The sequence below is a fragment of the Mustela nigripes genome, chromosome X (genome assembly GCF_022355385.1).
Source record: "Mustela nigripes isolate SB6536 chromosome X, MUSNIG.SB6536, whole genome shotgun sequence".
NCBI lineage: Eukaryota > Metazoa > Chordata > Mammalia > Carnivora > Mustelidae > Mustela > Mustela nigripes.
The window spans coordinates 1857212-1870604 of record NC_081575.1 but is presented as its reverse complement, the minus strand read 5'-3'; the positions used below and the strand labels follow the sequence as shown (position 1 = coordinate 1870604).

The following is a 13393-nucleotide window of genomic DNA, read 5'->3' as shown; positions in this document are numbered from 1 at the left end:
TGCTGGGAGCCAACAGGGCCCAGGTTGGGCCACGCACTGTTGAGAGGGGAAGGCGGAAGCGGCCAGTGGAAGCAGCCAGACTGTGCTCCGAATGCCACGATGGGAGGAGGCAGATCCCAGAGGAGCAAGTTGGGGGTGGGGACACAGAGCACACTTGGGAACCCCCTCCCCAGCCCCGCAGATCATCTTCTTCCCTGCGATGAGATGCTGTCGCTCGAGAGGCCCATTCCTGGTTGGGGGTACAGAGAGAACTGGCCAGAAAGGCGGACAGGCCACTCACAGAGGCCTCCCTTAGAAAAACTGGTTGGGGGGGCTTCTCCCTGCATGCTCTGGGTACCCCCAGGCTCCCCAGCCACTCTGGCTCCCCTCTCTTCTGCCCCCACTCATTCCTCAACCTCCCTTGGACAAGCCAGGAAGTCCTCTGCTTCCCATTTACCCCCAGCCCACCCCTCCACCATGGGAGCTGGGGGGCTCCCCCCACCCCGCTCCCCTCCTCTTCGCACTCACCTCCCTGTGCCTGTCCACCAATGAGCGTGGGCGCCTGGCTGGCTCTCCCCGGGGAAAAGGACTGTATCATCTGTAATGTGCATCTAGACAGCGGCGGGCTGCCTCTCCGGAGGACGAGACAGGGGAGGGAGCCTGCACAGCTAGCCCGGAGGCGGTTTATAACCACGTTATTGAACCTGAACCTGAGCCCTCCCAGAATGGAGGTGTTAATGGCTGCCGAGGTCACAGCCCCTCAGAAACCTCTCCCTCCTCTCGACTCGCCCTCACCCTTCCGCCTGCAGGTGCGGCTTCTGAGAACGGCCACAGGACCATTTAGTTCCAAATGTCTGGCCCTGGCCCTTTTGGGAGCTCCCACGGGCAGGTGGGGCACCCCAGAGCAGGGTCTACAATGCGCTCTGGAAGACACAGCCCTGGTTGCAAGACGGGTCTAGAAGGGCGCTGATGGGGGGCCTGGGACCCAGTGGAGGGGGTGGCAGAGGGATGGCGGCCTGTGGGGGAGGGGGTCACGCAGACAAGTGGCTGCAGCCACAGCTACTGCTCTCAGGAGTCTGCCTCAGGTGCCAGGCGCCAAGTGCTGGAGCCCTCCAAACAGCGACAGGATCCCCACGCTGGGGCTGGATGATGTAGGCCTCTCCTTCAAGCTTTGCTTGCCTGGGAGGGTGCCCAAGAGTGGGGCCCGAGAAACGTGTCTTCAGCCAAAGGACCGCCGTGTGCAGAGCACCAGAGCGGGCCAGCGGGCGGCGGCCGCCCAGGCGCGGGATCTCTCCATCCCCACTGAGGCCCAGCTCTCTGGCCCTCCATCTCGTGTAGGTAGGGTTGGCCATTCTTGGGGCATCCTGTCAGCATGGCTGGGGGTTCTGGCGGATAAGGGGGCAGGGTGCGGAGGAGACAGTAAGGCCAGAGACGCAGGTGAGGAGCCCACAGGAGCGCGTACGTGGGCTCGATGGCTTGGGAGATGGAGGCCCAGCTGCGCCCGCAGAGCCACCTTGATGCTAACACAATCGGCCCTCGAGTCCTCCTCAAGACAGCCGTGCATTTTATCTCCCCGACAGGGTGCAGGCCAGGCTTTGCCAGCCAAGAGAAGTCTCTGGAGGTGAAGAGACAGTCCCCATTTCCCCGGCAGAGCAGACCTGCGCCTTTGGAGCTCCCGGACTGGCCTGGCCACTTGTGGGCGCCGTCATCCTCCAGCACTGGGTGGGTGCTGCTGCTTGGAGAGCAGAGGCGCTGTGGGCCAGCAGGAGCGGCAGCTTGGCAGGGCTGCAGGGCAGCATCATACAATCCAAATGGTTCCCCTCCAGTGTTCAGCCCGGAGTCACTCCAGCGCAGGGGGCTGACTGAGTGCCTTGGGCCATGGGCGCAGCCAGGTGGATCTTCCCCAAATGGGAGGAAGGGGGACGGGGCGGAGGTGGGGGGTGATGAAAGCCAGCCCCAACTTTTTCCCATCTCCATACGTTTTCATGTTTTGCCTGATACGATGGTCCTAGTGCCACAGAGCGCAGCTTTCCGCCTCTGGTGATTTGTCTGCCAAGGCCTCCCACGTGAGAGCGGCCAGCATTGGCGGCCTGACAGAGAAGCTGTACAGGGTCCTTCCAGCCGCAGGGTCCACACACAGCCCCGGGGGCTCCCCTGTGCAACCATGGGCCTGGCCCCAGTGCCCTGCCCTGCCACTGATGAGGAGGTGAAAGCAGCAGCAGCCTCGGAGGCTCCCAGGGAAGGCCCGCCTGGAAGGCCAAGGGCCAGAGCAGCGAGCAGGTTCTCAGCGTGAGCCTCCACAGGGGAAGGGGCCAGAGGACAAGGCAGGTGAGCCTAGCTGGTAGCCGTAGGACCTTGCTTGGGCTCACATACCGTGCCCTAAAAGTGCAGCAAAGCTTGGAGGGCCTCCCCTCTCCCTAGCCATACAGATGAGGAAACTGAGGCACCAGAGACAAAGCTGCCTCTCTCCCCTCTTTTCCAGGAAGTGACTCAGGAGAATTCAGCGCTGCTGCAGGCGGGAGCCCTGACGCCAGGCCGCCTCCATGGAGCTGCTGGCATCCCAGCTCAGCCCGCCTCCCTCCTGGTGTCATCCCAGCCTGGCCTTGCCTGGCTCCGATGGCCCTGAGCAGACACGCACTGGAGGCCCAGCCAGATGGTGGCCCCCAACGGCCCAGAGCGTCGTGCGGGTTCTCAGCATCCCTTGTGCCACGTTCCCGGGGCCCAAGTCACCCTCTACTCACCAGGGAGGCCCTGTGTGCTGCCCCTGCCGCCTCATCCCTGCAGCAGCCAGTGAGGCCCAAAGCCCAGCGAGTCCCCTGTTTACACACAGCGGGGGCTTCTGTGGGACTCCGGGAAGCCCCTGCCTCAGTCTCCCTAGCTAGCCCACGGAGCGGGCCCCTTCGCCTCCCAGACTGGTGTATGCACAAAATAAGGTCCTGGACAGAGATGCTCATGGCCTTTGCTGCAGAGGAAAGCAAAGTGGGCCTGGTGACAAGGCCCCCCTCCCAGGCCCTCCCCCAGCGTCCTGGCCCCACCCCTTCCAGGCACTGATGCTCAAACGCTATTATTATTAGCCAGAGTCTGAGACTGGAGAATGGGAGAAGGCAGTGCAGAGGGACCTGGGAGTGGGGGGGGGGGGGGGGGGGGGATTTGTGGTTCTGCCAGATAGACCTTGTGCCCTATCTTCCTGTGTGACAGTAGGAGGTGGCCCTAGGGGCCAAGCTGTGCCCGCTCCTCCACGGGCCCCTTGGCTTCCCTGGCTGGAAGCAGAAGCCAGCGCAGACTCTTCGGAGCGGCCCTCCCCTAGCCCAGGTCCAGCCTAGGTTGGGTCTCCCACCCCACTCAGCTTGAGGCCCCCGCGCGGCGGGGCTGTTGGGGTTCGGCGCTGCAGCCGGCGCCCGACAGAGGGTCGGTGGCGGGCGGAGCGCAGTCTTGCAGGTGGGAGGAAGGCGGCCGGGGGCGGGGAGGGGGGAGGGAGACGCTGGGCAGGCCGCGCGGTCCCGCCCCGCTCCCTCCCTGCGCGCCGCCGGCGACATTGCCCCTCCTGGGCAGGGGGCGGAGAAGACGGCGACGGGAGGGGAGGAGGCGGCGGCGGAGGCGGGATTTGGAGTTTCCCTCCGCAGCGGCGGCGGCGGCGGTGGCGGCGGCGGCGGCGGCCCCTCGGCTTCAGGCGAGGCCGCCGCCTGAGGCTCCGGTGGCGCTCGGCGGCAGCGGCGGTGGCGCTTCCCGCCGCCTGGGCTTCAGAAACTTCCCGGCTGCGACGCGCGGAGCCGGTGCAGGAAGCCGAGCGGATCGGGGGTGAGCGGAGGTGAGCGGAGGTGAGCGGAGCACGCGGCTCCCCGGCACCCACCCACCCCACCCCCACCCAGCCTGGCCGCCCCCTCCGACGTGAGCTCCTCCATCCTGCACCCCAAAGTCTTGCAGCGCGCGCCCCGCAGGGCCGACGCACGCGCCCCTGCGAGACCCACTGGATCCTGCCACCTCACGCCCCCCGCATCCCGCCCGTGCACCTCCCTGTCCTCTGCCACGCACATCCCCTGCCACTTGCATGCGCGTGCACAAACCACGCACCGCAGACCCGAGTCCCTGCAGCGTACGCAGCAGCAGCCCCTAACCCAGCACCCACCACTGCCCCAACTCAAGCGAGCACCCATCCCAGACCGTGCCATGCCTCCGTACACACCCAAGCGCGCGCGCGCGCGCGCGCGCACACACACACACACACACACGCACAGACGCGCGCACATACACGGTACATCCCTGCTGTATCTGCACTAACATAGCTCCCCTCTCCGTGCCACCACCGTCTCCAACTCCCCATGTGCTCATTACAGACACCCCACCCACGTTCCCAGCCCGGAGACACTGCGATCCACCTACCCCTGAGTGAAGCCCCAAAACTAACTCCTGCCCCAGCAGCTGACACTCCCCACGCCCCACAGCCTGGCCCAGTACCCAGGCACACAGCTCGTGCATCCCCAGCATGCACGCTCATACACCCCAACACCCATGCCCACCTGTTGGGTTTACACCCTCCAGCACCCTGCCCCAACTCCACTGCAAATAGCCCCCAACGCCCCCAAGCACATCCGCCAGTCCCTCCCACCACCACCCCTGACACTTGAAGCCTGGACTCTAGAGGCTGTAGCATCTGGTGGCCTCCCTTGGGTGGCAGGAGCTCACCAACCTGAGGCCCACTGGGCGACTCGCTCAACGGACCTTGAGTCTCCCCAGCGACAGGCTTGGCCTCTTCCCTAAGAGATAAAGAAGGCACTTGGGGTGCAAGGTACTGTACTTAGATGTGGGGCTTGGGTGGGGTGGGGGAGGGGAGAAAGGGCTAGGGGGCCCAACTGGGTCCAGAGAAATGCCAGTTGCCAGGCCCGCACGTAGTAGGTCAGTTCCACGAGGACAGGAGTCCGCTGGGGTCCATGTGCCCGTCTGCTTGTGCCAGGAGGGGAGGCCTGTGTGGGGTGTTGCTGTGCGTGTCTGTGGGGCGGGGGAATGTGTGTGACCCTCTGAGAGGAGAAGCGGGATTGGCACCCTCCTGGGCTCCCTCATGCAACAATTGGTTTCATTCATTCATGACTTCTTTGTTAACAAGCATTTCTTCCGCGAGCGCCCGGGCGTCTGCCAGGCCCTGCACTGGGGGCTGGGGCCAGCTTGGGGCCGGGCGCACACCCGCTCCTGCCTTGGAGGAACTCCCAGTCCAGCGAGGAGACCGACCAGGAAAAGCAGAAAGCCATCCCCAGCGGAAAGTGGATTTGGTGGAAAAGATTTGTCGCTGGGAGTTGTGCTCCTGGCCATGTGACTGGGCCGCGACAGCCCGGAGGGAACCCTGCATTTCGGGGTGAGGGGTGAAGGGTGAGGCGGGGCGCCGCTCTCCGGAGGCTCCGGTGACCAGAGGGCGCATGCGGCGCGCGTGGGGTCTATGCGCTGCGGTGTCCCCGCGGCCTCCCAGGGGCACTGGCCAGGCAGGGCGGAGGCCGGAGGCCCCTGGCGGGGCGCTGGAGCTGCAGGCTCAGCGCCCACCCTGCGGCGAGTGCGCGGGCTGGCTCCACCCGCCGGCCTGGGCGTGCAGCGCTACCTCCCCCGACCCAGCCCGCCCCGGGAGTGGGCGCGGGGCGGGGCCCGCGCCCAGAGCTGGCGCTGCAGGGGACCAAGTGCGGGCCGGCCCGGCTGGGGGCGGGGGGCTTGGCTGCGCTCAGCCCTGCAGTGCGGAGGTGGCAACAGGTTCCAGTGTGTCCTGCTGCTGGCGCAGCGGGCGCTGCTGGCGCGGGGCACCGAGTACTCATTTGCGAGACTGCATACTGCCCCCCACACCGGTTTCCCCCGGTAGGTGGGCTTGCCGGCGGAGGGAGCAAGGTGCAGGGCAGCCCCTTCAGGAGCCGGGAGCGGCAGGCTCCCGCACAACCCCACTGGGGTGGGGGGGGAGTTCTTGGAGGCGAGCTTCCTCTCTGTTCATCCGTGCCGAAGTTGCCTTACCTGCCCCTGTCACCTTCCCAGACAGACACCCCTGGCCTCCTCCAGGGACCCCTCTCCAAAAAGCCTGCCTGGGCACCTCGGAAGCCCCAAACTGCTGTTCTTAGGCACTGCGGCTTCAGGGAACTGAGGCCTGGAGCGCAGAGGAAGGAGACTACAGGAAGGCTGGCGGGGGCGGGGGGACCGGGGGTCCCCCCCCCCCCGGGGGGAGAGGTCCCCTGAAAAAGGAGCAGAATCTGAACAGGCGGCAGAGGAGGGAGGCCTGGGCTGGGGGCAGGAGGACACAGCGCAGCTCCCAGGGGCGCCTGGATGCAGCCAATGGGACTCATACCAGAGGCCAGGCACACGGTGGGCTGTCGCTAAAGATGAGTCCCCCGGGCCAGGGAGGGAAGGAAGGAGGGGGGGTGCTGGAGGCCACTTGGACGGCCTGGTTCTCTCCCTAGTATCCCTTCGTTTTCTCTTTTTACTCCGTGGTTCAGGAGAGGAGTCTTCATCAGTAGCACTAACCTTGATTATCCTTCTGGTGGTTTTGTCATACAGCTTGCCTTTTACTTAGTTTCCTGGGCTAGATTCCCAGAAGTGGCCAGAGGGTGTAGATTCCTTCGCAGCTCTGGACGCATAGGACCGATTAATTTCCGGAAGGGCCGGACCGATGGAGAATCCTCCGGCACCCAGCAACAGAGCAGCGGGCTGATTTCACAGCACCCTTGGCAGCACTGGGTGTACTCATTCTGAGAACGTTTTACCAATGCAACAGGTGGGGAGGGTCACCTTGCTTCTTAAATTTACCCACATTCCATACCTGAGCTTGAACCTTTCCCCAACGGTCTGGTACCAGTTGCATTTCTTCCCTCAAGCGGTCTTTTCTGGTTCCTTTCTGGTTCCTTGCCTGTTTATCAGAGTCTTAACCTCTTGATTCATTTGTATGAGTTTTATCTTATCTGCTCTACATTTTCCTTCAACTCTGCTGTTTGCTTTCGATGGGTTTTAAGCAGGGAAGGGACACTTATCACACCCAGCATTATCTTGCTCAGTCTCTCTGTTTATTACTGACCTATCCCGCTAAACTGGGAGCACGGAGAAAGCAGGGACCCCGACGTCCTGTGCGTTTGCCAGCCGGTGTACGTGGAAGGCGTAGAGGCCACTGGCCTGTGATGAACAAAGGTCTGGTGCAGGGCAGAGTGGGCTGGGGGGTGGTTGAGGCTGGCAGGCCTCCCTGGAAGCCGGGGGAGAGGGCTTTGGAAGCTGGGACGACACCCTGGTCAAGAGCTGTCCAGTGCAGGCCCTCAGCTAGTGCGGGGAGCAGAGGTGTAAGCGATCAATTTAAGTACAAAGTACCTGGCTCTTGACCAGGGAGGAGGCAGGGGGAGACGCCGGGGATAATTCCCAGGACAGAAGTGTGCTAAGAGCAGAGCACCCCAGTTTAGGACTGGAGGCTCAGAGCTCCTGGGTGCCTTGGGTGACGCCTGTGCAGGGGGGAAGCCCTGGGGTTCCCCAGAAGCTGTCATCTGCGCGTCTTGCCCTTGGGCAGAGTTCGGGGCCAGAAGACAACAGCGGGTTTCTGGTCTTGCTTCCTCCTCCCCTCCATGATTTCAGTGGCATCCTGCAAAAACCCAAGGTGGTAGGTGCTTCTGATGAGCCCATTGTACAGATGGGGTCACTGGAGTCGGAGTTGGAGAGGGAGTAGGGCTAGAGGCAGCTTCCGGGACAGGGGCTCTGGGCTCTTACTTAGCCCTACCCCCTCCCCCTGCCTCCGGCGGTCAACTGGCGCGGGGCAGAAGAACTGAGGCCGGTCCCCTACTGGGCCCCTGACCTGCCCTTGGCCTCTGCCCCGGCCCCTGTCCCGCTTGGGTGGAAGCCCCAGCTCAGCGCGCCACTTGGGGGCCCACCCGACCGCTTCGCTGGCACCCGTTGGCTCGCTGGCCCCCATGAGCCCGCCCCCACTGCCCCGCCCCTCCAAACGGCCACTCCACGTCCAAAGGCAGCGGCTTCCAAGGTGGAAACTGGGTCCCGCTGCCAGGAAGCAGCCTGCTTGAGAGCGGCGCGGGACTCGGGGCTTCCACGTGCGCGCCTGCCCTGCCAGCCCACCGTCTTCCCCGGAGACCGGGCCCCGGGACGCCCTTACCGGGGAACGGCGCCCGGCTTTGCGCGCTGGCCTTGGCTCGGACGTCCCCGCGCGGCCGCCCGCCGCCCGATCGCGCTCCAGGTCTCTCTCCTGTTTTCCCCTCCCGGGGGCCACCAGGGCTGGGGCAGCTCCGAGAAGGCCGGCCGAGGCCCTGCCCCTCGGCGCCACCTCTACTCCCCCGGTCCGCCTCGCACACGCGCACGTCCCCAAAGTCGGAGGCTCGAACTTGGGGAGCGGTCGCAGGCAGGCCCAGCGAGACCCGCCGGAAGGGGGTGTGAAAGGAGGTGACCGAACCCTTGGGCCGCCCCAGAAGGGCCCGGGAGAGGACCCGCGACTCTCAAAGGGCCCGTTGGGCACCGGGCCTTCCTCTTCTGGGGGACCCCTCACACTTCCCGCAGCGGGCAGCAGCGCCGCGAGCCCGAGTGGCTGCCTGGGGCGTTTTCCTTGGGGGGCCCGAGGCGCAGAGAGGCGCCTCCTCGCTGCGGGCGGTGGAGGGGTGTCTCTACGGGACCCCGGGCATCCGTCTGAAGGATGCGGGCGGGGCTTCGCGGCTCCGTCCCCCCCACCCCCACCCGGCGGCCGGGCGCGGAGAACGCGGGCTCACGCGGCGCGCCGGCCCTCTCTCCGCAGCGCCGGCGGTCCGACGTGCCCGGAGCCGCGAGCCCATGGAGGGCCTGGGCCGCTCGTGCCTGTGGCTGCGTCGGGAGCTGTCGCCCCAACGGCCCCGGCTGCTGTTGCTGGACTGCCGAAGCCGCGAGCTGTACGAGTCGGCGCGCATCGGCGGGGCGCTGAGCGTGGCCCTGCCCGCGCTGCTGCTGCGCCGCCTGCGGCGGGGGAGCCTGTCGGTGCGCGCGCTCCTGCCCGGGCCGCCGCTGCAGCCGCCCCCGCCCGCCCCGGTGCTCCTGTACGACCAGGGCGGGGGCCGCCACCGGCGCGGGGAGGCGGAGGCCGAGGAGTGGGAGGCCGACTCGGTGCTGGGCACCCTGCTCCAGAAGCTGCGGGAGGAAGGCTACCTAGCGTACTACCTGCAGGGTAGGTGCGGGCACGGGGCACCCGGCCTGGGAAGGACCCTGGGACGCTGGGGGTGGGGGAGGGGCAGGGCCACCCTTCCCAGAGGATTCCCAGGTTAGTTGACCAGACTTACTTCTTGGAAAGTTGAGTTGCCATCACATCCCCTGAGCACGACCTTGGGCAAGCCCTTCACCCTGGGGAGCCCCAGTTTCTGAGTCTGGAAAATGGGGAGAATCGGGCCAGCCTTGGCTTAGAGGATGCTCAAGAATGGAATACCAAGGGCAGGCTCCCAATTTCCTCGCCTGGGTTGAGGTCACCATCTCCTGTAGCTGCTCACCCACAAAGGAGGCAGGGGTCACAGGAGGCCAGCCGCTCTGCAAAGGCTCCGGAACCAGGAAGGGGAAAGCGAGCGAGAGAGAGAGAGAATCAGTGAAGGCAGAAGGCGGCAGAGATGCATCCCATCATAGTCATGGCAGCACTGAGACAGGCCTCTTTGTCCCTTGATGAGCCAAACACACACCCAAAGGTCTAGTGTAGGAACAGAGTTCCCATGAACCAACAGAGCCAGCTCCGCACCTCCCCATGGCGGGGAGGGGGGCGGTGTGTGTCCCCAGACTGTCGTCCCTTGCTGCATTCTGAAGTGTTGGGTCTCCAGGCCACCACCCCCCAGCCCAGGAGAATAGATGTTATCTGTAGACAAAGGAGTTGCTCCCTTCTTGGAACTTTGAATGGATCCAGGTAGAACCTTGGACTCTCTCCCAGGATCCAGCTCTTGGGGTGCCCCTGGTTGTGTTGGATAGGAGGTGGCCACCCATCTAGACTACGAGCCCTCGTGCTCACCTCAGCTAGGACCCGAGGCTGTAAAATCCCCTTGGGGTGGGGGGTGGAGCTCTGCCTAAGCCCAGAAGCTGCCACCTCCAGCAGCCCAGTGGGTAGTCGCTGTCTGAGGCACAGCCACCAGTGCCGAGCTAGGGTGGTCAGGCTGCCCATGGGGCAGCCCACGGGGACACCAGCAGGGATCAGGCTGCGGAATCAAGTTCCCTTTGGGAACATCTGCAAGCCACCTTGGGGGTTGGAGTTGTCCGAGGTTATTTCCCTATCCCGCCCCCCGCCACCAGGGGTGCTTGGCCACCCCAGTGGCCCGCTCCCCAGGGAACTGTCCCCTTCTCCTCTCCCAGGCGGCTTCAGCAGATTCCAGGCGGAGTGTCCCCACCTGTGTGAGACCAGCCTCAGCAGCCGAGGTGGCCCCAGCACAGCCCCAGGGCCCAGCCCAGTGGTGGGGCTGGGTGGCCTCTGCCTGGGCTCTGACTGCTCTGATGCCGAATCTGAGCCGGACCGCGATGCCATGAGCTGTGGCCTGGATTCGGAGGGGGCCACACCGCCCCCAGCAGGGCTGCTGACCTCCTTCCCTGTCCAGATCCTGCCCAACCTCTACCTGGGCAGCGCCCGGGATTCAGCCAACGTGGAGAGCCTGGCCCAGCTGGGCATCCGCTACATTCTCAACGTCACCCCCAACCTCCCGAACCTCTTCGAGAAGAATGGTGACTTTCACTACAAGCAGATCCCCATCTCAGACCACTGGAGCCAGAACTTGTCCCAGTTCTTTCCTGAGGCCATTGCGTTCATCGGTGAGTCTGCTCTGCCTCTTCTTCCTCCCTCCCTGCCTCCCACCCCAGGCCTGGTTCTGGGGCCTCCGCCCTTCCTTCAGGACGGCTCCTCCTGGCCTTAGCCCCCATCCCCAGAGCCCAAGCCTGGACCAGCACTGCTGGGGTCTGGGCGGTGCTGGAACCAGCTCCCAGAGGCCACCATCAAGAGCCGAAGGGCTCCTCAGGCAGGACAGGGCCCCCAGGCCAAAGGTGGCCAGAGCCACCTGGTTCCACGAGCAGGGCTGGGCCGGGCCCGCCTGTCACCCTGCCTCCCCCTCTGCCCCCACCTAGATGAGGCCTTGTCCCAGAACTGCGGGGTGCTCGTTCACTGCCTGGCGGGCGTCAGCCGCTCTGTCACCGTCACCGTGGCCTACCTCATGCAGAAGCGCCACCTCTCCCTCAACGATGCCTACGACCTGGTCAAGCGGAAGAAGTCCAACATCTCACCCAACTTCAACTTCATGGGGCAGCTGCTGGACTTCGAGCGTAGCCTTCGGCTGGAGGAGCGGCGCGCCCGGGAGCGCAGCCGCGGGGGGCCCCAGGCCTCGGCCTCCGACCCGCCCTCCTTCTTCACCACCCCTACCAGCGACGGGGTCTTCGAGCTGGACCCCACATAGGGGCCCGCTCCACCCCCCAGTGGGTGCCCCTGACCACCCACGGGCTTGGGGGGGAGGTGGGAGGGGCTCAGCCGGAAGCGAGGAGGGGGTGGGGGGGAGCGCAATACCTCAGGGGAGGGCTGTTGGGAAGAGGCCAGAGCCAGGAGCCCCTCCAGAGTGGCTGCGGGGGAGACCTGTCCTACCCACTTGAAACATCCACGGGAATCCTATTAAATGTGCCTATAAGCTGGGCCAGGGCCACGGGCCTGACCCGTGCCGCTTTCGGGCGGAACCACGCTCCAGAACCTGCCTCTTCTGCGACTGTTACTTTTTTGTTTGGGGGGTGGGGGTGGGGGGAACTCTCATTCCAAGGGACAGATCCAGGTGGCTGCCCATTCCTGGGCCTCGAGCCTCCCTGGACCTGTTCCCTGCAGAACGGTGTGTGCCTGCTCTGAGGACCCGCTCACAGTCCCACCCCTGTCCCCAAATGGCCGCTTCTGGGGAGGGGCTCACCACCAGCTGGTCACCTCCCTGCTTTTCTGCCAAGGCCTTAGGCCCCTTGGGGCTGAGGGCCTCCCCGTGGACATGGGCCCGGAGGTGCCCTGGCTGCAGGGCATCCACACCGAGGCCCCTTTCCCGGGCCCACAGCTCCTTGCAGGCCGGCGCTGCAGGGGCGGGTGTGGCCCGGGGAGCAGCCGAGCCGCTCCAGGCCACACATCTGGCGCCCTGTTTATCCACTTGACGTTTGAAAAGATGCTTTTTTTTCCCTCTTCCCCCAGATGTCTTAACAGGGATCACTGGGGCTCTTTGTGACCGAGGGCAGCCACACTGCCGCCAGAGGAGATGGGGGTCTCAGGGCAAGAGCTGGGGGTGGGGAAGGGGAAGGAGGAGGCCTGCGTTTGGTCCCGCAGAGCCACGGTTGGTTGATCTGTGGGGCGGGGAAGGGGCCAAGCTGCATACACAGAGTCATTCACTGCAGGGCACACCCCTGGTGGGTGGTGTGCATGCACACGTGTGTGCATGAGTCTGCGCTCACACACCCAGCCCAGGGCCCCCAGTCCATGCTGCGGGACCATCTCACGCTTGGGAATCCACACCATGGTTGCTTTCTTGAATTGTTCCTGAATAAACTCTTTCTGTAAGATAGCGAACGAACAGGAACCTGTTTCCGGAGCACCCTGGGGGACTTGGGGGAAGGTGGAGAGGGAGGCCTCCCGAGAGGGGCGGGGTGCGCAGAGCTGCCTGCCACGGGGCTGGTGGGGGACTCCCGCACTACCAGCCCTCGCCATGATTTCCCATCTGGGCCCCACGCAGCCTGCCAGCCCAGCCTCCCACAGAGCCGAGCATCGGCTCTTGAGTCATGGGCCACTACCCTGGGCCACACACCGAGCAACAGACCCCAATGATGCTGAGTGGTGCTGTGGAGACGTCATGGGAGCAGGGACCCAGCACTGACCCCAGGGTTTGGCAGCCGAGCCCCAAGACTTGGCCTGGCGTCAGAGCCCAGCCTCAGGGTGGGCTGACGGGAGCCACAGGAGGACGGGAGGGGGGAGAGAGAGGGGCAGACTTGCACGTCCAAGCTCATGGCTCTCCAGCTGACGCGGCGTGGAATTTGGTCCTTGGACTGCAAAGTGACAAATGAGGCTCCTCCTGGTAGTCGGTTAAGTGTCCAGCTCTTGGTTTTGGCGCCGCTCGAGATCTCAGGGTCCCCCCTGTGCCAGACTCCATGCTCAGCGGGCGGGGGTCTGCTGCCCCTCCCCCTCTGCCCCTCCACCCACTGGTGCGCGCACACTCTCAATTCTTTAAAACCATGATTTCCAACCACAGAGACACGGCAAGAGGTGGAAGGGAAGCCGGAGGGTGGGTGGGAATAAGTGCTCTGCACTCACAGTGAGGGTCCTTGAGTCCAGAGGAGATGGGCCCTGGGCTAGCGTCTGTCCAGGGGGCGTCCGCACCCGGGAACCAGGAGCCCAGGCCACCCCTCCTCCTTGAACTCCTTCCTACAGCTGTCCAGATGCCCCCATGGGAGCTGGGCGATGTTGCCTGGGCCCCCACAT

General features: G+C 65.0%; 1 protein-coding gene across 4 annotated transcripts; it reads left to right on the top strand.

The window, feature by feature from the left end:
* Window positions 1-3627: 3627 nt before the first annotated feature.
* Window positions 3628-12482, top strand: DUSP9 (dual specificity phosphatase 9). 4 transcript variants are annotated; one of them, XM_059385123.1, is made up of 4 exons: window positions 3628-3787; window positions 8714-9115; window positions 10273-10722; window positions 11032-12482. In XM_059385123.1, exons 2-4 carry the CDS (start codon window positions 8749-8751, stop codon window positions 11355-11357), a joined length of 1143 nt encoding a protein of 380 aa, XP_059241106.1. In that variant the 5' UTR covers window positions 3628-3787; window positions 8714-8748; the 3' UTR covers window positions 11358-12482. The 4 variants fall into 4 exon arrangements, with proteins under 4 accessions (XP_059241106.1, XP_059241105.1, XP_059241107.1 ...); XM_059385122.1 differs by having other exon boundaries at window positions 3628-3797; XM_059385124.1 differs by lacking the exon at window positions 3628-3787 and adding an exon at window positions 6499-6715.
* Window positions 12483-13393: the final 911 nt, after the last annotated feature.

What these genes read in the sequence shown, in the direction of transcription:
- DUSP9 (XM_059385123.1), top strand. Translation starts at nt 8,749, where the DNA reads ATGGAGGGCCTGGGCCGCTCGTGCCTGTGGCTGCGTCGGGAGCTGTCG. An exon ending in CCTAGCGTACTACCTGCAGG is followed by an intron (nt 9,116 to 10,272) that starts GTAGGTGCGGGC and finishes CTCCTCTCCCAG; the next exon opens with GCGGCTTCAGCAGATTCCAG. An exon ending in TGAGGCCATTGCGTTCATCG is followed by an intron (nt 10,723 to 11,031) that starts GTGAGTCTGCTC and finishes GCCCCCACCTAG; the next exon opens with ATGAGGCCTTGTCCCAGAAC.